The 24218-nt window shown below is 41.2% G+C and overlaps 1 protein-coding gene across 1 annotated transcript in view; it reads left to right on the forward strand.

The window, feature by feature from the left end:
• CHRDL1 (chordin like 1) overlaps positions 1–24218 on the forward strand; it is a 149967-nt gene that overhangs the window by 112111 nt on the left and 13638 nt on the right. Inside the window, exons 7-9 of the mRNA XM_090263977.1 lie at positions 8487–8554; positions 15423–15591; positions 19062–19271. Of these exons, the coding sequence (XP_090120103.1) occupies positions 8487–8554; positions 15423–15591; positions 19062–19271 (447 nt within the window). The remainder of the gene's footprint in view (positions 1–8486; positions 8555–15422; positions 15592–19061; positions 19272–24218) is intronic.

The following is a 24218-nucleotide window of genomic DNA, read 5'->3' on the forward strand; positions in this document are numbered from 1 at the left end:
TAATCGGTATATACTATATGATTAGCGTGGGAGGTAGGGTAGACACAACAGACATCCAGGTAGACAGACAGCCAGAAATTGAGAGAGGGCTGGGGAGGTTAGAATGTAGGAAATAGATTGAGAGAGAATTTTTTAAGGATAAAAATACAAAGTAGAAAATAGCAAGACAGGAAGGGAGAGAGGAAAGAGAGAGAGAGAAAGTAGAGAAGAGAAGGGTAGGAGAGAGAACAAAAGAAGAAGGGGAGGTAGAAGAGAGGGGACTGGATTAAAATTCTTTTTTAAATTATATGTTATAAAAAATATTAGGAGATTAAAACATGGTGTAAAGTTTCAAGCTAGAGAGAAAAGGTGAATATAGAGAGAGAGGAATAGGAGATAGGAAAGCAAGAGGATTTGGGAGGAAAAGAGCTCAGAGGAGGGAAGGAAATCAGGAGGAAGAGGAGATATTAGGGAGGGGAGGATTGAAATTGAAGAGTTGGCAAAAGATAGGATGAAGGAGAGAAATACAAGAGGTAGGGAAAGAAGTGGGGGGTGGGGTAGAAAAAGAGAAGGGGTAAGAATAGGAGAGTAAAGGGAGAGGGGGATAGATTAGAATTATAATTTGAATATTAAGAGATTAGAATATAAAGTGTAATAGGGAGAGAGAGAGATTATGTATAGGGAGAGAAGGAAAATAAGGACAAGAGATGAAAGAAAAATGAATGTAGACTGAAGGGGGACAAAATAAAGAAAGAAATTTAATAAAGTTGAAGGTGAGTAGCGCAGAGAAAGGAGAGGGTGAGAAAGGGAGAGAACTTAAAATTATAAAATTAACTGAGAATAGGATGCAGGGGAGAAAAGGAGCGAGAGTAAGAAGGGACTGACGGTAGGGGTAATTAGAGAGAGAGTGAGAGATAAAAGAATGAGGATTTTAACTCAATTCAACTTTTATGCACAGTCTCTGGGTGTTTTCGGTTTGTTTGCTTTTTGGTTTTTCCTTGCTTCCTTCCTGAGTCTGCTCCTATTCAAAATTCCATGAGTTTCAAATCTTTTCTGGTTGGTTGGCTGGCTGTGGGAGGGTTCTGCTTGATTCTGGGGTTGCTAGTCTTTTTTTCGTGGGCCTACCACCGCTCTGCTGTGAGCTGCGTTCAGTTGTCCCCTCCTTAGGCACCCTCAGCCCTCCTCAGGCTTGTCCAGCTACTCCTTCCCTCTGTTGGTCCAGCCTGTGCCTGCCAGCAATCCCCGCCCTGCCTCCGGTCCTGTCTCTATTCCCAGGCTACAGCTTCTGCTCTCTTTCCTGTCTATATGCCTGCGCACCCTACCTCTCTCCCTGTCCCAACACCGTCCCTTTATTCTGCAGGACTCTGGCACAGTCGGTCAAAGTGCCGGGCCCAGTGGCCCTTTCCTGCCCAGGGCCTCTCCCCTAGTCTGGAGCTTTGCAGCGGCTTTCCCGCGTGTGCTCTTCTCCTTGCCCCAAAACTTTCTCTATTCCGAGCTACCGCTTCCTCTGGCTTCCCTGTCTATCGGCCTGCGCGCTCTATCTTTCTTCCCGCCACAGCACCGTCCCTTTGTTCTGTGGGACTCTAGTGTGGTCGGTCCGCGCAGCACTCTCCTTCCCCGGAGCTCTCTGCCGGTCCGGAGCTTCACAGCAGCCCCTCCCCGCGGGCCCTTCTCCTTGCCCTAAAACCGTCTCCCCTCCAGAACCTCCGCCCTCTTCCCTACTTACACACCCTGCGCGTCCTATTTCTCTCTTAGCCCCAAACCTGCCTTTTGTTCTGTGGGATTCTAGCGCGACTAAAGAGCAAACACTGATTTCAAGAACACAGTTCTCCCCCGGTCCGGAGTTCCGAACCAGCTTTTCTGTGCGGCCCGTCTCCTAGCCCCAAAACTGCTCCTTTGTTCTGTAGGGCCCTAACGCTAGTGCTGGGCGCGCCCGGGATGCCGAGCTTTCCGTCGGAGGTTGCAGCTGAGGATGTTTCTCTCTAGTATCAGGTCACACAGTTTCTCCCAGTCCTGGTTGTTCACTGTTTTCTCACTCCTCTGGCTTTTTCGGCCAAATCCTCTCCCTAACTCCCTACAAGAATTCACTCCCGGCTAGTGAGCTCTCCGGCTTGATACTGCAAACGCACAGAGTCTCAGAATGACTCAGCCTGCAGTTTGTGATAAACCCCTCCACCCCCCTCCACGCTGCTCCCACGATCTCTTCCCCGTTCACGTTATCAGATATTCCCACTCACTCAGTCATTCCTCCCCGAGTTTGTTCCTCCTGGATTGTCTCCTTCACAGGAGCGAGCTGAGAACACTGTTCCTACTCCGCGGCCATCTTCGTCCCCCCTGTTTGCCAAAATTTTATTGAGGATTTTGGTATATCTATATTCATCAGTGATATTGGCCTGTAGTTTTCTTTCTTTGCTGTGTGTTGACCTGGTTGTGGGATGAGGGTAATACTGGCTTCATAGAAAGAGTTTGGGATTTTTTCCTCTTCTTGGATTTTCTGGAATAGTTTGAGGAGGGTAGGAGTTAGTTCTTCCCTAAATGTTTTGTAGAATTCGCCTGTGAAGCCATCCGGTCCAGGGCTTTTGTGTGCAGGGAGATTTTGGATTACTGTTTCAATTTCCTTCTTTGTTATTGGTCTGTTGAGACTTTCTACTTCTTCTTGATTCAGTTTTGGAAGGTTATATGGTTCTAGAAATTTGTCCATTTCATCTAGGTTGTCAAGTGTCTTGCCATACAGTTGTTTGTAGTGATTTCTTACAATCCTTTGTATTTCTGTGGTATCACTCATGATTTCTCCTCTTTTATGTCTGATTTTGTTTATTTGCGTCTTCTCTCTTTTTTTCTTGATTAGACTGGCTGGAGGCTTGTTGATTTTGTTTACTTTTTCAAAGAACTAGCTCCTAGTTTCATTGATTTTTTGGATTGTTTGTTTAGTTTCTATGCCATTTAATTCTGCTCTGATCTTGATGATTTCCTTCCTTCTTCTTGCCCTAGGCTTTGGTCGTTGTTGTTGTTCTAGTTCTTGTAGCTTTAGGGTTAGTTTTTTATTTGAGATTCTTCTGTCATTTTCAGATATGCCTGTATTGCTATGAACTTCCCTCTTAAGACTGCTTTTGCTGTGTCCCATAGGTGTTGGGCTGTTGTGTGTTCATTGTCATTAGTTTCTAGAAATTTCTTGATTTCTTCATTGATGTCATTGTTAACCCATTCATTATTTAATAGCATATTATTCATTCTCCATGAGTTTGGGTGTCTTTGATTTTTTTCTCTGAGGTTGATTTTTAGTTTCAAGGCATTCTGATCTTAAAAGATGCTTGATATGATTTCAATTTTCTTGAATTTCTTGAGGCTCATTTTGTGTCCTATCATGTGGTCTATCTTTGAAAATGTCCCATGTGCCTTTGAAAAGAATGTATATTTTGCTTCTTTGGGGTGAAAAGTTCTATATATATCAGTTAAGTACATGTGGTTTACTCTGTTGTTCAATGCCTATATATCCTTGGTCTTTCTTTGCTTGGATGATCTGTCTATTGTTGATAATGGAGTGTTGAAGTCCCCTACCATGAGTGTGTTGTTGTTAATGTCCTTCTTGTGGTCTTCTAGCATTTTCTTTATGTATTTGGGCACTCCTATGTGGGGTGCATATATAATTATTCGTGTTATATCTTCTTAATGGATTGTTTCTTTAAGTATTATGAAATGTACCTTTTTGTCTCTTTTTATCGCCCTTGCTTTGAAATCCGTCTTGTCTGATATGAGGACTGCTACTCCAGCTTTTTTTTTCAGGTCTGTTTGCTTGGAATATTTTTTTATATCCCTTTACTTTCAGTCTATGTAAATCTTTTGTTTTGAGGTGTGTTTCTTGTAGACAGCAAATATGTGGGTCTTGTTTTCTCATCCATTCTGTTACCCTATGTCTTTTAATTGGAGCATTTTATCCATTTACATTTAAGGTTATTATTGACATATATTTATTCATTTCCCTTTGTACCTCTGTTCCTCTCCTCTTTTTTTTTTTTTTTTTCTCTTCTTTTTTCTTATAACATTCCCTTTAGCATCTCTTGCAATGCTGGTTTTGTGGAGATGTATTCTTTTAGTCTTCCTTTGTCTGAAAAACTCCTTATTTCAACTTTCAGTTTGAATGAGTGCCTTGCTGGGTAGAGTATTCTTGGTTGTAGGCCTTTGTTTTTCATGGCTTGAAATATTTTTTACCATTCCCTTCTGGCATGTAGTGTTTCTGTTGAGAAATCGGTCGATAGCCTTATTGGAGCTCCCTTGTATGTTATTTGCTGTTTTTCTCTTGCTGCTTTCAGGATTCTCTCTTTGTCTTGGAATGTTGCCATTTTAATTATGATGTGCCTTGGAGTGGGTTTTTTGGGGTTCCTCTTCATTGGAACTCTCTGTGCTTCCTGGACTTGCATAACTTTTTCTCTCATCAGGTATTTGCTTCCATTTATTTGTATCTTCCTTAATTTCTTTCTTCAATGTTGCATAATTTTCAGTGTACAGGTCTTTTATCTCTTTGGTTAAGTTTATTCCTAGGTACTTTATTTTTCTTGTTGCTATAGTAAATGGTATTTTCTTTTTTGTCTCTGTCTCTGATATTTTATTGTTGGTGTACAGAAATGCCTTAGATTTCTGTATATTTATTTTGTACCCTGCTATTTTGCCAAATTCACTTATTATATCGAGTAGTCTTTTGGTGGAGTTTATAGGGTTTTCTAGGTATACTATCATGTCATCTGCATATCATGATAGCTTTACTTCTTTTTTCCCAGTTTGGATGCCTTTTATTTCTTTTTCTTTTCTTATTGCTGTGGCTGGGACTTCCAACACTATGTTGAATAGGAGTGGAGAGAGAGGACAGCCTATCAGTTTATCTGTTTCTCCTATCAGTTTATCTGTTTCTTGTTCTTCTGACCCCTCTTTGATTCCAATGACTCTGGTATTGATTTTCCTTATGCTATCCTATAATTCCCTTACCTCTTCTTTGTACTTTTTCAATCTTTTTTCATTTTGCTGTATCGTCTGGGAACTTTTTTCTACATAATCTTCTAGCTCACTAATCTGATCCTCTGCTTCGTTTAGGCTGCTTTTGACAGATTCTGTTGTGTTTTTCAGTTCAGAGATTGAATTCTTAATTTCTTCCTGGTTCTTGTTAATAGTTTCTATGTCCTTTTTTATGCTGGTGTAGTTCTCTACAAGTTCCCTGTAATTTTCTTGGAGCTCTTGGTAACTTCCTTGGAGGTTGTCATAGTTGTTTTTAAGGTTGTTGAGTATATTGAGCTTCTTCACCACCATTGTTTTGAATTCCGTGTCTGACATTTGGGCTATGTCTATTCCATCTACCTCTCTTTCTGGGGACTCCTCTTTTCTTTTCATTGAGAGGTTGTTTCTGCACCTTACCATGTTGGGTTGTTCTTGTTTGTATTTGTTTTTTTGGGTTTGTCTGCTTTGACTTTCCACCTTTGTGGTATGAGATTCTTTATAGGAGTTCTGGGGGTTTCAGTGGTGCAGTCTCCTTGCTCTCCTGAGCCTGATGTTCTTGGGGTACCCTTTATGTCATTTGTTTATGCTGTCTGGTTATATTTCAGATGCTCTTTGGCAGGATCTTCCTTCTGGCCAGTTGATTGAGGGTCACTCTATCCACTTTGTCTTGAGTTCTTTTGTGGAGATGCTGTTAAAGACATAAACACACAGCCCAGGCAGGAGATCCGCACCCTCAAAAATGTCCTCCACCCTCTATCCCGCTATCGTCAGCCAATGAGCCAGTATTAATATAAGTGTAGAGAGATTAGAGCTTTTATACTATAGGAATAATAGGTAAGAGTTGTTTTTAGGGAGGAAAAATATGATTTTTGAGAGAGGGGATGATAGATTAATAATAGTTGAGACTGTGCAAAACAGTAGGTGATATTTACATTCTATATTAATAACTATAGAAGAAAAAGAGGGAAGAATGCAGAGTATAGTAGGAAAGTGGGATTGTACAGTATTGGATTTATATAGTAGTTATATTCTATTTATTTAGTGTGAAAGGGAGGCTAAACTAGACCCACAACCAAATGAAAAACAATTAAAGAGGAAGGATGAGAACGAGAGATTGTATGAAACAAATTAGAGATATAGTTTTTTTTCCCCCCTTTTCCTTCCCTCCCCTCCCCTTTAAGGACGAAAAAGAAAAAGGGGGAAAAAAAGCAAAAAGGAATTTTTTTACTCAGTTCAGCCTTTGTTTGTAGTCTTCTTTTTTTGCATCCACAGCTGGTCTAATGAGGCGGGTCAGAGGTTCCTATTCCTTGCAGCAGCAGTGTGCACCCATGGTGCCCAGCACGGCCCTTTCCTTTGGCACCTGTTGGAGTTAGCTGAGATGATCTCGTGCGCGCGCTCGTGCGCTTCGCAAGGGGGCCCATGACCCTGCCTCAGGCCTGCCGAGGTGCGCTCTGGGAGTTGGTCTCTCACCTTCCGGCGCTGGGCCCCGAACACTCGTGCACAGTGGAAGTGAGCGATTGGCGATTATTGAAGCCGGGCCGAGGTGCTCTTGCACTCGCGTGTCAGTGCGAGCGCAAGGTGGCCTGAGAGCTATCCTCAGTCCTGTCGAGCTGCGCTCCGGGAGTTGGTCTCTCATCTCTTAGGGCAGGGCCCCGGACACTTGTGCACTGTGGAAGTGTGCATCTGTGAGTCGCTGCCACCAGCTGTTCCCGCGCCACAGCCGCCCGTTGTTCCCGCACCTGCCTGGGCAGGCCCCAGCAGAGCCTGAGCAGGTGGTCTGCGCTCTGGCCTGGGGCCCACTGGAGCTGGTCAGGGGTGTCTGCGCATAGTCTTCTGCATGTCCAGTGCGCCCTCCCTGCGCCTGTTGGGGCGCTGATCTTATGTCTGTTGGGGTGTGTCCGAGGGGCTCCTCGATGTGCGCCCCATGTACCTGGGACAGTGAATGAGGGCACTTCCCTATCCACGCCCTCGCGACCCAAGGGGAGGGTTGGGGAGTGGGTGAATGCACTTCTGCATGTGTGCTCCTCAAGAATGTCCTAGCACCCCCAAACTTTCCCCCTCTCTCCACAGTTCACAAGAGAAAAATACAAAGGAAAAATTACATTGTCACTTGCACAGCAGCACGCTGTCTCCCATCTTCCAGCGCCAACGCTGCCTGGTCGAGTCCTGTCTCTGCCCACGGGCAGAGATTCGCTCCCCTCCTGACTCCCCTCTGGGGAAGCCTGTGGTCGCCAAAAAGCCTTTGTGTATTTCCAGCCGCAGCTAGGGCAGCCACCCCAGTCAGGAATCCCGTTTCGTCCCTTTTTCCTCCACTATCCTCACTAAACAGTTTGTTCCCAAATGGTTTTACTCTAATCCAGCAGTGCCAAGGCTTGACTCCTGCCAGTGTCCAGCTGCTCACTGAGATGTTCTGTCTACAATTAGTCCAAACTACAGACGGGTCTCAGGAGCCTGAAAGTGCAGCCTCCCCTCACTCCTCCGCCATCTTCCCCATCTCTAAAAATAGAAAATTCTTAATGATATATTCTTTTGTATTTCTTGTTATCCCATGAAATATATGGTTGAATTGATATTGGCTTTATCCTCATTCAGATATACAGATAGATAAATCTATATCTATTTATCACTATCTGTATTTCTACACACACACACATGCACACAAATAGTACTCACTTAAAGTGGCGAAAACATCTCTAAGACCAAGGATCTGCTTGCTTGATCACGGGTAACAAAGGTAGTATTCTTGGGAATTATCTTTTAGTTTTTGATCTTTAATCATCTGAGGAATAGCCCCATCTGCTGTAAGTTTGCAGCTCTCCAGGCTGTGGTCCTCCTAAAGGCAGTTACTCTGGAAGACAGTAACAATAGGGGTTCGCTGTTCAAAGAGTGGTTATATAACCTTAGAGAAAGGTGTCTCAGGCAAAGTAAAAAGAGAAGGCTATCTTAGAAATTGGTTATGTAAACACTCCAACTTTAGCATATTTTATCTTAATTTTCAGATTACCTCATAACTTCACAGAGATACAATGGTGTATTTAACAAATCATGACAGACCAAATACTCAAGGCTCTAATTTGTTAAGGGTAGTTGAAACACAAGTAAAAGATGACCTGTAAAATATTTAATTGTCACTGGAATAAGATAAGCAAAAGTGATAATGATGATTATATTAAAATGGAAAGTGATTATTTTCCCTTTCATTTTCTGTATTATGTGTAATGTTGCTTGATGGCCTGTTTTAGAAAGGGGTAACTTTCTTTGGAGTTGTTTTGACAAACAAGGCACATCCAGAGGGAAATCTTTTAGTTGCTTTTTTTAACAAAAGTTTTTTTAATTTTTTATTTTTCTCCTTTTTATTGAATTTATTGGGGTGACACTAGTGTTGCTTTTTGAAGAATAGCTAAAACATTTAGAGAACTTCAGGATCCTAGAACCAAAATGTTACTGGGTCACAGGTGTGATATTTTTCCCTTCTATGCATGCATGATTCTTTTTTTATTTTATTTTATTTTTTGAAACAGGGGATGGAGAATTGTCATGGGAACATTCTGATAGTGATATCTTCCGGCAACCTGCCAACAGAGAAGCAGTAAGTGTGAATACCTCAAATAATTCAACACTCCACAGCATTGGGCCAAACTTTCCTCTCTCCATGGCTACTCTCCCAGCACCTACATAAAAGGGCCTATTTCTAACACTATTTTTCTTGCCTTTCCTCAAAAACTCAAATGGCATTATCACCAACCTGTAACCATTTAAATGCACAGTATAATTGGTAACCAAGGACAGGACATAAAAACAAAGAAACCGTAGCCCCAGCCCTTTGGGACCCTTCATCTAGATCATCCCTTTCCGGATGACTTGCCAAATGTTTGTCTTCTGTAAGGCAGGCCAGTCACTACTCCTATCCTCAACAGCAAAGCTGTTCTGTGGATTTTCAAGTAGGCCTGCCCATCCTTTTGGCAGAGGTACTTTGGACATGTCCACATAAACACTCCTCTTAGCCTTAGACTCTCACTCATATGCCTATAAGAGGGGAAAGGTAGAAGGCTAGATTCTCCTTACTCATCTTGCAGCACCTTCTCATTTTTATTCTTGGTGTTAATCTCTGAATAAGTTTTACGAGTAAGCATCTCTCTATGGTAGCTATAGTATCTCTTGTTTCTTTATATTTTGAAGTCATTAACAAAACAGAATCTCTCTCTAAAAATATATATGTTTAAGTACAGCAACACTCCAAACTTCTTAAAATCTTTAAGGATTTGTTCCAGTTCAAAGAATTTATGATATTAAAGGACTTACAAATGTGAACAATATGTACAGACATTCATTGCACATAAGTGGGTATTCATCACACCTTTGTACAAAAAAACTGTAGAGGGGCATTCAATGCAGCATTACTTTCATAAGAGCAAAACAAATAGACAACCTAAGTGTCTGTCAATAGAGGCATGGTGAAACACCTAATCTATGAGACTCTATACAGCTGTTAAACAAAGTGCAGTAGATAGAAATACAGTAAATTGGAAGAATGTCAAAGATATGTTATGGGAACAAAACAAGGTGTAGGACACAATTTATACTATCATATCCTCATGTAAAAATCATGTGTGTATGTGTATGCATATGCATATGAAAAGATCTGGAAGGTCATATACCAACATGTTAGAATGGTAATCTCAGAGAGGGTGGAGAATTAGGCACAAGAACAGGTCAACTTTGACTTTTTTACTTTATATCTTTTGCATTATTTAATGTTTTGCAATGAGCATAAATTAGTTTCCTTTTCTTAAGTCTCATTTAAAAAATATTTTATTTATTTGTTTTTAGAAAGAGGGGAAGGAGTGGAGAAAGAGAGGGAGAGAAACATCAATATGTCATTGCCTCTCATGTACCCCCAACTGGGGACCTGGCCCACAACCCAGGCATGTGCCCTGACTGGGAATTGAACCGGCGACCCTTTTGTTCTCAGGCCAGTACTCAATCCACTGACCAGGACAAATTAGTTTATTTTTTTTAAAATGACATTTAAAGGATTTTCTAAAACCCCAGAATCAGTTCTCAACACATATTGGATACAAGGGAAGAGTCTAGGGAATTATAGGGCAGACCTATAGTGAGGGTGTGAGGAAGGTGTTGGTAGGAGACATAATAAAATGGCCAATACAAATATAACAGTGCTGCTGAGGCCAAGCTTCCAAGTCATCACATGTGCCCCTTCTGATTTGCATTCCCCCAGCTTGCCAACAACCTCAGCCACTATTTTCTGTGTTGTGTTGTGAATTTCTCTTTTCTTCAGCCCCAATTCGTGGTTGTAGTAGGAAGTTGAGAGTGGATAAATTAGTGGCTGTCAACCAGATGACATTCTAAACCAAACTGAGGTTTCAATCACCTTGAGCTGTGTTCCTTAATCTAGGTGCCTTAGCTCCCAGTGCTAAGTTCTTTGGCCACCTCATCCATTTTGCTGATAGCCCATTAATTAGCCTTTCTTCTTGACTTTGTCTTGTGTCTCCCCCAACACCATCCCTTGTCTTTCAGCCTCATTGTTCTTCCTAAACAGCTGACGATAAGCTTGGACTTAATCCAGTACTTCCTGTGGCAAAAGAGGTCAGGTACAGAATGTAGGACTTTGAAAATGTTATTGATTTTCAAAGGAGTTCAAGACCTATCTCTAGAAACAAACACTTGGTCCTTATAGACCAAAATTTCCATATAGTTCCACCTTATTGTAAGTAAATATTTCCTTTGTGTTAAAAGATATACATATCTATGATATGATTTGAGTAATAAAGAGCATCTGTAGTAATGAGGGAAAAAGTATGTACCTGGCACAGAGTAGGCATCGAAGAAATACCTGTTAAGTGAATGGTGTGAAAAAGAGTGAAATGTGTGTGTGTTGGGGCAGAGGGAAGCTTTTTATTGATATAAATGCACAGGAATTTGTCCCAAATCAGAGAACTTCTTCAAACTTGTTGTTTGTTCTTTATCAGTCAAAAATTAGAAGGTAGGAGAATGCCTTTCTAAATATCCTTGCAACCCAACTTTCTGCATGGGAGAAAAAGGGGCAGCCTTAACAATACATTCCCAATTTGTTAGACTCTCCCCATTTAGAGGGAACCCTCAAAACTTCAGTTCAACAAAAATACAGCTGATTGGTTAATTTTGCGGAGTTGGCTTAAAACCATCTGCTTACTAAGTTTTACAAAGTATACAGGAAGAACAGATGGTTCAATTATGACTCCTTTGTAAAAACCATAAATGGTTTCTATTCAATTTCTGGATCTTAATATCACATGAACTGGTCATAGTACCATTGTGGGGAATGTGAAGGAGGGAAGGAAAGTGGGGGAAGGTAGGTGCAGGGTGAAAAGCGAAAACATGAAAGTAAGCGTAATTTTATTTTGGACAACAGCCAAACTCTGATTTGCCCCTAATAGATTATTCATAGGTTTACCTTAGGAAAGTGAAAGACTTTGGGATAGAAAAAATATGAAACACATAAAATTCATGTCTCATTCACATTGTCAGACAATGGTTTGGGAAGGAAAGTAGCCTATGTTTCTCCCAGACAGGGGTAGTCCTAGTTACTAGTGACAGAGATATAATGTTATCATGACTGTGTGGATTAGAACACTTTCTAAAAGCATTTTAAAATTAAACTTCTTATTTTGCTATAACTCTAGATTCACTTGCAATAATAAGAGATGGTGCAAAGAGGTTATGTGTGCCCTTTACCCAGTTTCCCACAATGGTAACATCTTGTAAAACTCCAGTATAGAGTCATAATTATAAAGGCATTTTTCCCTTTCTGAACTCTCAGAACTTTTCTATCTCCACCAATAAAACCCTATATCTTAGGCCTTAAAACAATATGGAAGAAATTCCTGGGGAACTGCTACATTGGTGGGGATTTTCCACCTCAAAAGCTTGAAATATATATCAATCCTTCAAGTCAGTAAGTTAAAAATGGAGTAGAACAAAACAAAGCATAGCAAACCTGAAACCAATACAAAATAATATTGAAAGTAAAATGTAATTGAAAAAAAATAATTAAAAATTGTTTTTAAAAAGCATATGGTCATTTCTACCTGAATGGTTTTCTTTAATTTATTTTTATTGAGGTAACATTGCAAATAACATTATATAGATTTCAGGTGTACAACATTATAATTTGATACCTGTATGCATTATAGTGTGCTCACCACCAAAAGTCTAGTCCATTACCATATATTAGACCCCCTTTACTCATTTTGTCCTCCCCCCAACCCACTTCCCCTCTGGTAACCACCATTCTGTTTCCTGTATGAGGTTGGTTGGTTGTTTTGTTACTGTTTTGTTTTATATTCCACATATGAATGAAGTCATTTGGTTTTTGTCTGTTTTGACCTGCTCTCTCAAGCAGCCCCAATTTCACTTACAACTCCAAGGCATTAATGCTTCCATCTCTTTTGCTGTAAGTTACAAGATCAGAATAGCTCCTGGTAAGTCTCTTTCATTTGTTTAGGGCAACAACTCTAAAAGAGCCATTACTCTTAAATCAAAATCACACATCACCACCCTCACTCCCAGCCTGAAACAGAAGATCCTTTATGTCAGTGATTGTCAATCTTGGCCTCAAATCAGAGCCCCCTGGGAGTTATATAAAAGTCCTGATGTCCAGCTCTTACCCCAGACCAATTCCATCAGACTTCCTGGGAGTGAGACTCAGGTATCAGTATTTTTACAGCTCCCCAGGTGATTCTGTGTGCAGCCCAAGTGGAAACCAGTGCCATGTGTTTGTGAACACTGTAGCAGACTTCTGTATGGAAAAGAACTTTTCTTCAGACAGCTTTTAGACAAATACTTGTGAACCACTGAGCCTGATGAAACATTATCTCTCGCACCTTCTCCTCCTCTTCTTCCTCTTCCTCTTCCTCTTCCTGTACTTCTTCCTCTGTCCTTTCTCTCACTCCCAGCTACTCACTTTTATTCATTTCTGCCAGCTATGAAACTTCAACCTTCATTGTCACCCTGAATAAAATCCCTCTCCTCAGTTTCTCTGTCTGTAAAACAAAAGACTTACATAAGATGAGGTTTTGGGGGGCTGACTGGTCTCTGAACAAAATCTCTGAGTTTTATCACCTTTTTTTTGTCTTAAATCATTTTTCTACCCTTATCATATGTCTAGGGTCAGAGAAGGAAAACTCTGACTCCAAAAAACCTCCGCTGCCTTGCGGCATACCTCTTCAGGGGAAAGGCTAAGGGAGTAAACCCCCGACAGAAAATCCGGAGCCGGAGTCCCTAAGGCGGTTTGATGTTGTGGTCAACACCGGCAACTCCTGCGGCGCACCTGAACCCAAGCTGTATCGACTCCGTCTTTCCCTTGGACCCTTCAGCTGCAAAGAGAGGGGGGTTCTGCTGCATGGGCAACAGCAAACCCTCCATATTACCCTGCCCAGGCTCTGTAGCTTCAGCGTCATCGCAAGATGTCAATTCAACACGGGAGGAGACAGATACCATGTCACTCCCAAGTCGGACTGCACAACCATTCTCGGCGGTGCAGATAGACTCTTAAGAAGCTACACCATCGTCTCTCGAGACGGACGGCTGCTGACGAGGGTCTAAGTCCCTGGTACCAAACAACAACTTTTCATCTTGTGTCCTCCCTCACGAATCAGAGAACTTCCTGTGCTTGCAGTTTATCTTGGTCAGCAACCTTCCCTCTCAAATCCTAGTCCTGCCAAACTCCCTCCTTTTAGCATTGGTAGGACACACACAATCCAAATGGACCTCTCTGTGTTCCTTTTGCAAAACTGCCAAACTCCAAAAAGGACAGAACAATCTGTAATGGTCTTTGTGAAATGTGAGTGATTATGGTAGAAAAAGACATATGAGCTATTGTGGATATGAAAAATATTTGCACTGAGAATCCCGTCTGTGTGCATGATGATAAATGGATGGAAATTTTTATTTTTGTGCATTTTTATAGCAATGCACCAGGGTGGGCTCTTCTTAGACAAGGGAATAATGTTCTCTTTCTCTTACTCTAGCTCCTGTTCACTCCCCCTCCTCCCACCAGAGCCCACCCCAAGAGAGTAATAATAATCCCCAAAGCTAAATTTGTAATACATGTGCCTATGGAACATAAGTATATTAAATATTTTATGGGATGTTGGAGTTACCAGACCCCATAAGTGTCTTCTCAATGCTTCCTGCCATTGCCATCACTGAATATAAGGATCTTCTTTTTCAGTTGCCTGCAAATAATTTTTAAGTGGGTCTCCCCTCTTATATCCCTTAATAATTGCCTCTAAAACACAATGTTACTTGAATTTAAATCTTAAGTTTTATTCTTGATTCCATCCTCCTCTGTCCTCACTCTACCTCAGCTCCAGGGACAGGGGTCAATAGCAGAATAGTGGGCTAATCGTGTACCTTTACCCCTGGCTGAAAGAACAATGACTGGATTATTTGTGCTTCAAGACTCTAAGCTTTCATTAGGGACCACAGATTTCATTCATTCAATAAGTTTCTTTCTAAGCACCTTCTAGATGCTAGACACTATTTTAGGCACAGGAGACATAGCAGTGAACACAACAAAGACCTCACCTCTGCAGAGCTGAATTCTCGTACTGGCATGCACTGTCACTTCTTTTATCTATTAAATGTCTACAGCCCCTGTGTACTGATCTGTGATCTCATGCCATTACCTGTGTTGAGTCTCAGTACATTTATTTGGACTATATGTACTTTACTCCCATCTCTTCCTCCTAACCAGTTCACCCTCTGCATTCTCAGGGTTCAATGCTTGGAAACAAAGTTTTGATTATCGCTCTGCTTTAAAATATCCCTCAAAGGTTTCCACATCCTCACCTCTGTTGCGTACCAAGTAAAGTCTTCACCACTTAGCCTTTTATTTAAAATCCTTTATGATATGGTGCCAACCAACTTTTGGAATGATACCCTTCAACTGTTAACTTTTATGATCTCTATGTTCTGTGCTGCACCTTCTCAACTTGGAAACCTCTGCCTGAAATACTCCACCAACTCTGTCCCCCGAGTCTATTCACCCTTCATGGCCCAGCTCACAAAGGCTCCCCCAAAAGAAGCTCTCTTTCTTGTCCTGATCTGCACAGTATTTTATATTTCTCCTGTGGCTTCTGTCACATCCTTAACTCTTAAACTCAAATGTGAGAATCTTGGGAGCAGGAAGGACACTTTGCCCTCTTTGGTTGTTTGCTCCCTCAGAAGTTTGTAGGTGAATCTAGTCCAACCTTCCATAAGAAAGAAAAATCTCAGCATGTTGCTAGTGCTGCTTTACTTTATACCCCTATTTCTTTACTGGTGTGGGTAGACGTGCAGTTTAGATTAGACCTCATAAGTACAATATCCTTAAATGCCTTCCAATGTATGTAAGGCCATTTCTGCCTTTTTATTGCTGGGTTTGGGGCACTGAATTTGTCCTTATCATTTTACAGAGACATTCCTACCACCAATCTCACTATGATCCTCCACCAAGCCGACAAACTGGAGGTCTTCCCCGCTTTCCTGGGGCCAGAAGCCACTGGGGCACTCTTATGGATTCCCAGCAAGCCTCAGGCACCATTGTACAGATTGTCATCAATAACAAGCATAAGCATGGACAAGGTAATGGGCGTGTTCCTTTTGTACCACATCCACATCAGGGCTTCAGCAGCCCTGGTGTTTGGAGGGCTCAAGCTGGGAAAGGACCCTTTCTCATGTGCATGTAATACATTCACATGTGGGTCACTCACTATCAAGTCCACAAATTGAGTATGGACACTTAGGATTTCCCTAAATACAGGCCAAAGAGCATATCTAATATATCAAGTGTACCTACCCTTATTTAGAACAAAAGGCAAGAAATGCACCTAATGCAGCCTCCAGAATTATCTCAGTTGCCTCTGATGGTTAAATTTTATTTGGGAAAGTTCACTGGATCTTTAGCAGAATGAAAGGTTGTTCATTTTCCCGTCAGGGACCCAATATTAAAAGGCACTCAGTACCAAATGTTTTTGAAGCTCCATCCATACCTTAGAAATAGCAAGTCTCACACCTCAGTGCACCTCAGAGTCTCCTGGGACTCTTGTAAAAGATACAGTTCCCAAGCCCCACATTCAGAAATTCTACTTCATATGAGGAGATTGTCTTTAGGAATGAGTAATCCAGTGAGAAAAATCCAGAAACCTCCTGGGTCAGGACCAGGAGAACTGATCAGGTTCACACCGACATGCAAGCTACTTAGCCAGCTGGCTGCAGCAGGCACCCTCACACAACCAAGGCCCACTCCTTCCTGCACAGAGTTCTGCAGCCTCCACACCGCCAGAGAGGAGGAGAAATTCAATCAAACAATTGACTTTTTTAGGCATTGTGTCACCCAGCTCTTCAGAGCAAGACCTCAGCTGGTTCCTTTTTACGAAACCATAAACATGTTTTGTTTCCTTTAAAGGAAAAATAAATCAAAGGCAGTTCTCTAAATGGGTTAAATGTAATAAATTATTAAACCAAATGATTGAATAACATGGGTGAAAAACAATCTGTTTAAAAGAACTCCTACTATAAATATCAACAAAACTAGTCAAGCCAAAACTAGTTGATCACATCTGTTACTGGTTAGATATAAATTTCAGGTTACAGATAAAAAATTAAAGTGCTTCTGAAACTAATAGGCTTAAAAGAAGAACCTTCAAAATAAAACTCTCAATTAAAATGGTGACATGTAAGAATTGTAAATATTTACTATGGATCTGGGTTTGATTGGAAATTTATTTGTTTTAAATTTCAAGGCATTCTAATATGAAGTTATAAAATGATGAGGAGGAGGAGTTAGGTAAAGATGCAGTTTGATTTTTAATACTAAATTGCCTCCAATAGATTCCATTTGCTCTGAAAGTATTTCAAAGCCTTGAAAAATGTGTGGAGAAATGCACTTTGAAAATTCTAAATCCCGTAATTCCTACAGGCCTCTTCATTTTCAGGGCAGAGGCTCATCCCTTGATTTTCTCCATGTCCTACAAAAGCCCCAGCTGGTTCACATTTATTCATTGCCCCCATTGATTTGGTTGCAGCAGTTCTTTCCTGACCTTTCTACCATAGTTCACTGGATAATCGCTTGTCCCCACCCCCATCTCCCAATGCCCCATATGGATGCATTCAAAATCATCTTGAGAATTTGTTGGTGGGGAGAAGGCTGCATTTCCCTACACAAAATTAACCTCACCCTGTTGAACTTCAGAATGTAGGCTCTCATCCAGTCTAGATTGTTTCCTTAGTCCAAACATTTAGGGGAAAGGGATCCTAGCTATATAACACTGGGAGCCTTGCCAGCACTTTTTTTTTTTTTTTTTTTGGCTGTTCTGTTAACTGTGTCCTCCTCTCAGATACAATATACTTGATCCCTTGGTAGAGTCAAAGAGAAGAAGCAACCAGCACTCTACCATTTTGAACTTGAGTCCAGTCTAAAAATCTTGAAGCAGACAATGTACCCACTTAATTGCATTGTCTAGAAGGGAGTTTCACTGTCTGGGGAGGAGAGAGAAGAGGTCAGGGCAGGAGAGGAAAAAACACATCCTTCCTGTCTTGTGATTCCATCCACAGCCCTGAGCCTCACAGTTTAGATATCAAGTCCCTATTCTATTGTGCTGTAAGGTTCAGAACTTCTCTGATTTTGATTCTTAGGTACTTGGAAATCTTTACATGGATTGACCTGTTAGAGTGCCTAGTACTCTAGCAGTTCTTACAAAGAACAGAAAAAGGCAGCCAACATCATTCATATTTCCTAATGTCACCCAGTGGACTTGATGAGAAAGAAATAGCCCAGTGATTCATCCTTCTGAGGCCACTGTCTTGCAGCCAAATCAGTTAATGCCCAGAAACGCCCCAAGTGGGCTATTTCTCCCACCCTAGCCCCACCTTAAGTGATACAACCAACTCTAGAGATGTTGTTGATTAGGATGCCAACAGGTCTCGCTGGGTATGATGAGGTGATGGTAATAATGAGAAACACACCCCGCCCCAGTCATGGTTTGAAGTCTCTAAAATGTCTCAACACTTTCAAAATGAGAGACAACTCATTCTCAGACCTCCATTCACAGCCCTATGCAGTTCTCATCCTGGATCCCAGCTCCTAGCTCTGAGCTCCTAGCTCCTAGCTCCTAGTTCCGTGCCTTATAGTAGGAGCTGGGTATGTTTTGGTTGGATTGCATTAAAGGATGTTCCTGTGACCCCTTACCTTCATAGGCCTCTCAGCCTGCAGCCCAGATGCTTGCTCTTGTGGGGCTCCTCAGAAAACATGGAGCCAGTGACTTCACTTCCCATTCAAAAAATGTGAGACCACCAAAGGTTATCTCTAGGACAGGCAGTGATTCGCTCCAGCCAAATCTCTACAGCCACTGTATGGTGGGGGACAGAGGATGCTGCCTAAAGATTAGAGGCAAAAAAAAAAAAAAAAAGGCTACCTTTAACCACTTACCTGGGTGATGTAGTTCCTTTTCTTCTCAATCTTGTCTTCGCACCTTTCTTCCCAGGCCAGTACTATTAGGCTCCATACCCATCTGTGTTTGTGGATCAGACTTTCAAAGCATTTGATATTCTGAATGGATTTGCTTCAGGATCTGGAAAAAGATGTTCTTTTGGGAAGAGCAGTAGGTTTTGCATCTAGCCTGTCTGGATGGTAAATCTCTCTGGGAAATTTTCAGGCCAAGAAGCACACCCACTTGGTCCATATTCTCTATGAACTATAGCTATCAAAACTACATTGTACTAGAGCTTCCTTATCAGGTACCCAGGACAGATACAACTTTGCTTTCATGCTTTCATTCATTCCTGCACTTTAAAAAATATTTATTTATTGACAGCCAGGCACTTGTGAGCATCCAGAGGCTACTGCTGAAGAACCTCAGTGAATAGTTGCCAGTTGTAGAAAAGTCTCAAGCTGCATTTTTAGTTAGAAGAGGCTGCCTTGTAAATGTATCTCCATGGCCATGTAAAGAACAAAGGATGCTTGATGTTTTACGAAGTTCATGGCTTGGGTTCTGAGCACAGGGGCCCATTTTAGCTTCCCAGCATTTAATTTCCAATATTGTGTTCTCTTTCAGTGTGTGTTTCCAATGGAAAGACCTATTCTCATGGCGAATCTTGGCACCCTAACCTCCGGGCATTTGGCATTGTGGAGTGCGTGCTGTGTACCTGTAACGTCACCAAACAAGAGTGTAAGAAAATTCACTGCCCCAACCAATACCCCTGCAAGTACCCTCAAAAAATAGACGGGAAGTGCTGCAAGGTGTGTCCAGGTAAAAAGGCAAAAGGTGCGTTGGTTGGAAGCCCTGCCTTTGGTTGACTGAGATACCCACATAGTCATTCTCAATGTTCCATGAGCATCAGAAACATAATCAACCTGCGATATCATTGTAATGATAACAATTCTACTAATAATGAACTATACTTTCCTCTCTTGAAGGACTGGTAACATGGTTGCTTAGAAGAAATGGACTACTAAGAATTAGACTGGGAGTTTGTTTTTGTCAACTATGCCTTTGACTCCATGTAGCCCTAAATGCCAAACTTAAGGCTTGGTTTCATAAATAGTAGAGAGTGCAAAAGGATTCCCCTTTTTCCACATCTTCGTCAGCACTTGTTTGCTGATTTATTGATGATGGCCATTCTGACCTGTGTGAAGTGATACCTCATTGTGGTTTTAATTTGCATTTCTCTGATGATTAGTGATGTTGAGCATCTTTTCATATGTCTATTGGCAATCTGTATGTCCTATTTGGAAAAGTGTCTACTCAGGTCCTTTGCCCATTGTTTAATTGGTTTGGTTTATTTATTTATTTGTTTTGGTTTTGAGTTTTTTAAGTTCTTTATAAATTTTAGATATTAACGCCTTATCAGATGGGATATTTACACAATGAAATACTAATCAGCCATAAAAAAAGAAGAAATATTTACCCTATGCGACCACATAGATAGACCTGAAAAATATTATGCTAAGTGAAATCAGCCAGTCGGAGAAAGACAAATGCCATATGATTTCACTCATATGTGGAATCTAATGAACAAACTGAAGTAGCAAGCAAAATAGAAACAGACTCATAGATAGCAAGTTGAAGGCTCCAGGGGGAATGTTGCGGGTAGAGAGATTAAGCAAAAAGTAAAAAGGACTCATCGACATGGACAACAGTGTGGTGATTGCTGGGGGGAAAGGGGTATAGAGGGGATTAATGGTAATGGAAAAATACGATAAAATACATTTAAAAAATACCCGGCTGCTGTGGCTCAGTGGATTGGGCATCGGCCTGTGAACCAAGTGTTCAATTCCCAGTCAGGGCACATGACTAGGTTGTACACCCGGTCCCCAGTTGGGGGCGCGTGAGAGGCAACTGCACATTGATGTTTCCCTCCCTCTCTTTCTCTTTTCCCCTCTCTCTAAAAACAGACAAATAAAAATAAAAATAAAATAAAATAAAGTAACCTTGTTAAAAAAGTAATTAATTAATTTTTAAATACATTTAAAAAATAAAAAAATATCTAGTACAGAAATTAGATTATGATGATGATTAGGAAGAACAGTAGCAGCTTTGACTTATATTACTATTTAACTCATCAAAGCACAATAACATCCAATACCTTTTGAGATAGAATGAGAGACAGGTGAGGTATATCGGAAGGAGAGTGGGTCTGGTCCTAACCTAAGTTGCTGTGCAACCTTGGAAATGTGCCAAGTCTGCTCTGGGCCTCAACAGCCTCATCTGTACAATAAGAAGTTTAGAACAGTTGATCTCCAAGCCTCCTTCCAAGACTAAAATTCTATCATTATATTATTTTTTCTCTGTTAAAGATAAGAAAACTGGGGTATATAAGTAGTGACTTGCCCAGGGTCACACAAATAGATAATAAAACCAAGGCCTAGAAGCCAGGTCACTTACAGCCCACTCTCTTTTCCAGGCCAATAGAAAACATAAACTGATAACAAATGGCAAATTGATTCTTTAAGTAACAGTTTTAACACATGAGCTAGATGAAAATATAGTTTGTAGTATTGGGATTGACAGAATATGAGATTGGTAATCAAGTATTTTAGCCCTAACTCAGCTACTGGTTTCCTGTGTGACACCACCTCTCTGAGCCTCAGTTTTCTTCTCTGCAAAATGAGAGAGTTAGAATAAATTATTTCTTAGGGTTCCTCTAGCTTCAACATTCTAACATTCTAAGAGTGAATGAATTAATTACTTCCAAGGACAAGAATTTATCATTTCGTATGCCTACATGCAAAGCATTTTTGTAAACATGGTTGAGAAAACAAACATTTTGAAATGTAGACAGAGAGATAAATTATTTATTCCTTCAATTTAGGCAAATCCTCATGAGTAGCAGACAACCATGACTTTTTCAATGTATATTTTTTCTTTAAAAAAATATTTTCTTTCTTTATTTATTTATAGAGAGAGGGGAAGGGAAGGAGAAAAATAAGGAGAGAAATATCGATGTGAGAGAGAAACTTCGATTGGTTGCCTCTCATATGCGCCCACCTGAGGACCAAACCAGCAACCCAGGCATGTGCCCTGACCAGGAATTGAACCAGTGACCCTCAGTCTTGCAGGATGATGCCTAACCAACAGAACCACACTGGTCAGGGCTCAATGTATGTTTTTAAAAGCATCTTCATTTAGGCCAATGGTTTTCAAATTTGTCTACACTTTGGAATTCCCCTGAGAGTTTCTAAAAATATTTGTGTCCAATCTTTAGAGATCATGATTTAATTGGCATGAGATGTGGCCTCCACTATGAAATTTTTAAAAGATCCCCAGATGTTATTAATTTTCAGGCAAGTTTGGGAACCCCTGACATAGGTAGGTCCAGGATGATTTATGGTCTTGCTACTCAAAATGTGATTTGTGGGCCAGCAACACCTGGAAGGCAGTTAGAAATGCAGACTCTGAGGTTCCACCCCAGACCTACCGCATCAGAATCTGTACTGTAACAATACTCCTCAGTTGATTCCACTGCACATTAAAGTTTGAAAAACATTTATTAATGGCACAAACAAAATCTTTCTTAATATAACGACCTTTATCTTCCTGAGTAAACAGTGATGGGGTGTGGACAGGAAAGACAGGAGCTATCTGATCTGGAGTAGAGAATTAGGCCCTTGAAATTGGTAAAGAAATGTGCTCATTAGGGGTAGGAAGAGAGTACATTCTGTTATCAATATGGTCACAGGGCCATCCAGCCATGATGGCCTATTATGACTTCCAAGTCTGTGGTCTCACTGGATCCTCAAACATTTTAATGTCAGTAGTAATTCCATGAACACAATTTTCTCTTCAGTCAAGGGTCTAATGCCTACAGTCATGTAAGTAATACAATATGATAATTTCAGTTTAAACTAATAGCTTACCTGAACTGCCCCAAGTAAGATAAATCCTCCTACTGTATAATATTCCAATTCGAATCACAGACCTTGAAACCAAATCCCATTTCATTCTGTGCTTAGGATTTTATTGATGCACGTGATTTAAATAAGAAGTTAATAAATCAAAAAGGTGTGAGAACAGGATATAGAATAGGCATTGCCTTTAAATAATTCGCCTCTCAGATCGGTAATATTTATTAAAAACTTACTTTCCATACTATTTGGCTAAGCAATGCCACTCCTAAGAATCTTAAGTAATGAGACATACAAAGATATACAAAAAATTATTTCTGGGACTTCCGGCCAAGATGGAGGCTTAGACGGACGCGCTAGGTCTCCCTCTACAACTAGAGAGGAATACAACTACTTCAAAACAAAGGATAACTAGAAATTCCAGAAAATAAAACTACACGGAAGCCCAACATATGAAGTTATAAACCAGCGGCGCCCTTTGGGCAGGTAAGAGCGAAAGGGGGCGGCGCTGTTTGCGGTCGCACCTGGGACAGCGGCGGGGAGAACAATCCCGGCTGCAGTCGAACCCCCGGCAGCTCGCGACCCCAACGCTGGGGAAAGCAGCCACCACATCGCCTTGAACAGTGAGGCCCAGGGGGGCGGGAGGACGGATCCCGGTCTCCTAGCGGAATAACTGTGTGAATCCATCTTGGACCCCCGCCCCCAAAGAAAGCGCCACAGGGCTGCGAAATAGGTCGCGGACAGGCACCAGTCGCTGGATTGTGACGACAAAGCACCACGGCACAGCAAGAAAGGTTGCCGAACGGCGCCGGTCGCTGGGTCATTACGAGTACACAGGCACTGCCCCCTACAGCCGGCCCAAGAAAACAAAACACATCTGTCAAAATGAGGCAGACAACTATAGAAATCCCGGTGGCACAGCTCACCAGGCAACAGATGGAGAACCTGACAGATGAACAGATAAGAAACCTGTCAGATGCTCAGTTCTGGGCCATTGTTATCAGGTGGCTTACAGAATTCACAAAAGATCTGGAAAAAGATGAGAAAGAAGCGAAAAACACTCATAACGAAAGGAACAAAACCACATACGAGACAGATGGTGAGGAAAAAAAATCCAGAGTTCATTTCAACAAACTGGAATATGGAGAAGGAACAAGCAGTCAACCAATGCAGAGAGAGGAAATGGGAAGCAACGATGAGAGGATCAGAAACCTCTGGGACAGCTATAAAAGGCCCAACATAAGAATCATTGGTTTGCCAGAGAGTGAGGAAGATGAACTAGAACTTGAAAAATTGAGTGAAAATATAATAAAGGAGAACTTCCCAGACTTGGGGAAGGAAATAGACTTACAGGTCCAGGAAGCACAGAGAGTTCCAAAAAAACTGGACCCAGGGAGAACCACTCCAAGACACATTATAATCAAAATGTCAAAAATTAAAGATAAAGAGAGAATCTTAAAAGCAGCAAGAGAGAAGAAAAGAATTATGTACAAAGGGGTCCCAATTAGACTATCAGCTGACTTCTCAAGGGAGACCCTGCAGGTAAGAAGGGACTGGCAAGAAATATTCAAAGTAATGAAAATCCAAAACCTACAACCACGAATACTCTATCCAGCGAAATTGTCATTCAGAATAGAAGGACAGAGAAAGTGTTTCCAGGACAAAATAAAACTGAAAGAGTTCATTAGATCCAAACCACTGTTATATGAGATGTTAAAGGGACTGGTTTAGAAAAAGGAGGATCAAGACAATGAAATCTAAAATGAAAACTGCATCACAAGAAACAACAGAAGCTAGGGAATTGAAACAAAGGCAAAACTAAACAGGCAACGAGAGTGGAAAAAGAACTATAGGTACGGGGAACATT

Source organism: Furipterus horrens, unplaced genomic scaffold (assembly GCF_987537825.1).
Source record: "Furipterus horrens unplaced genomic scaffold, mFurHor1.1.pri manual_scaffold_17, whole genome shotgun sequence".
Lineage (NCBI taxonomy): Eukaryota > Metazoa > Chordata > Mammalia > Chiroptera > Furipteridae > Furipterus > Furipterus horrens.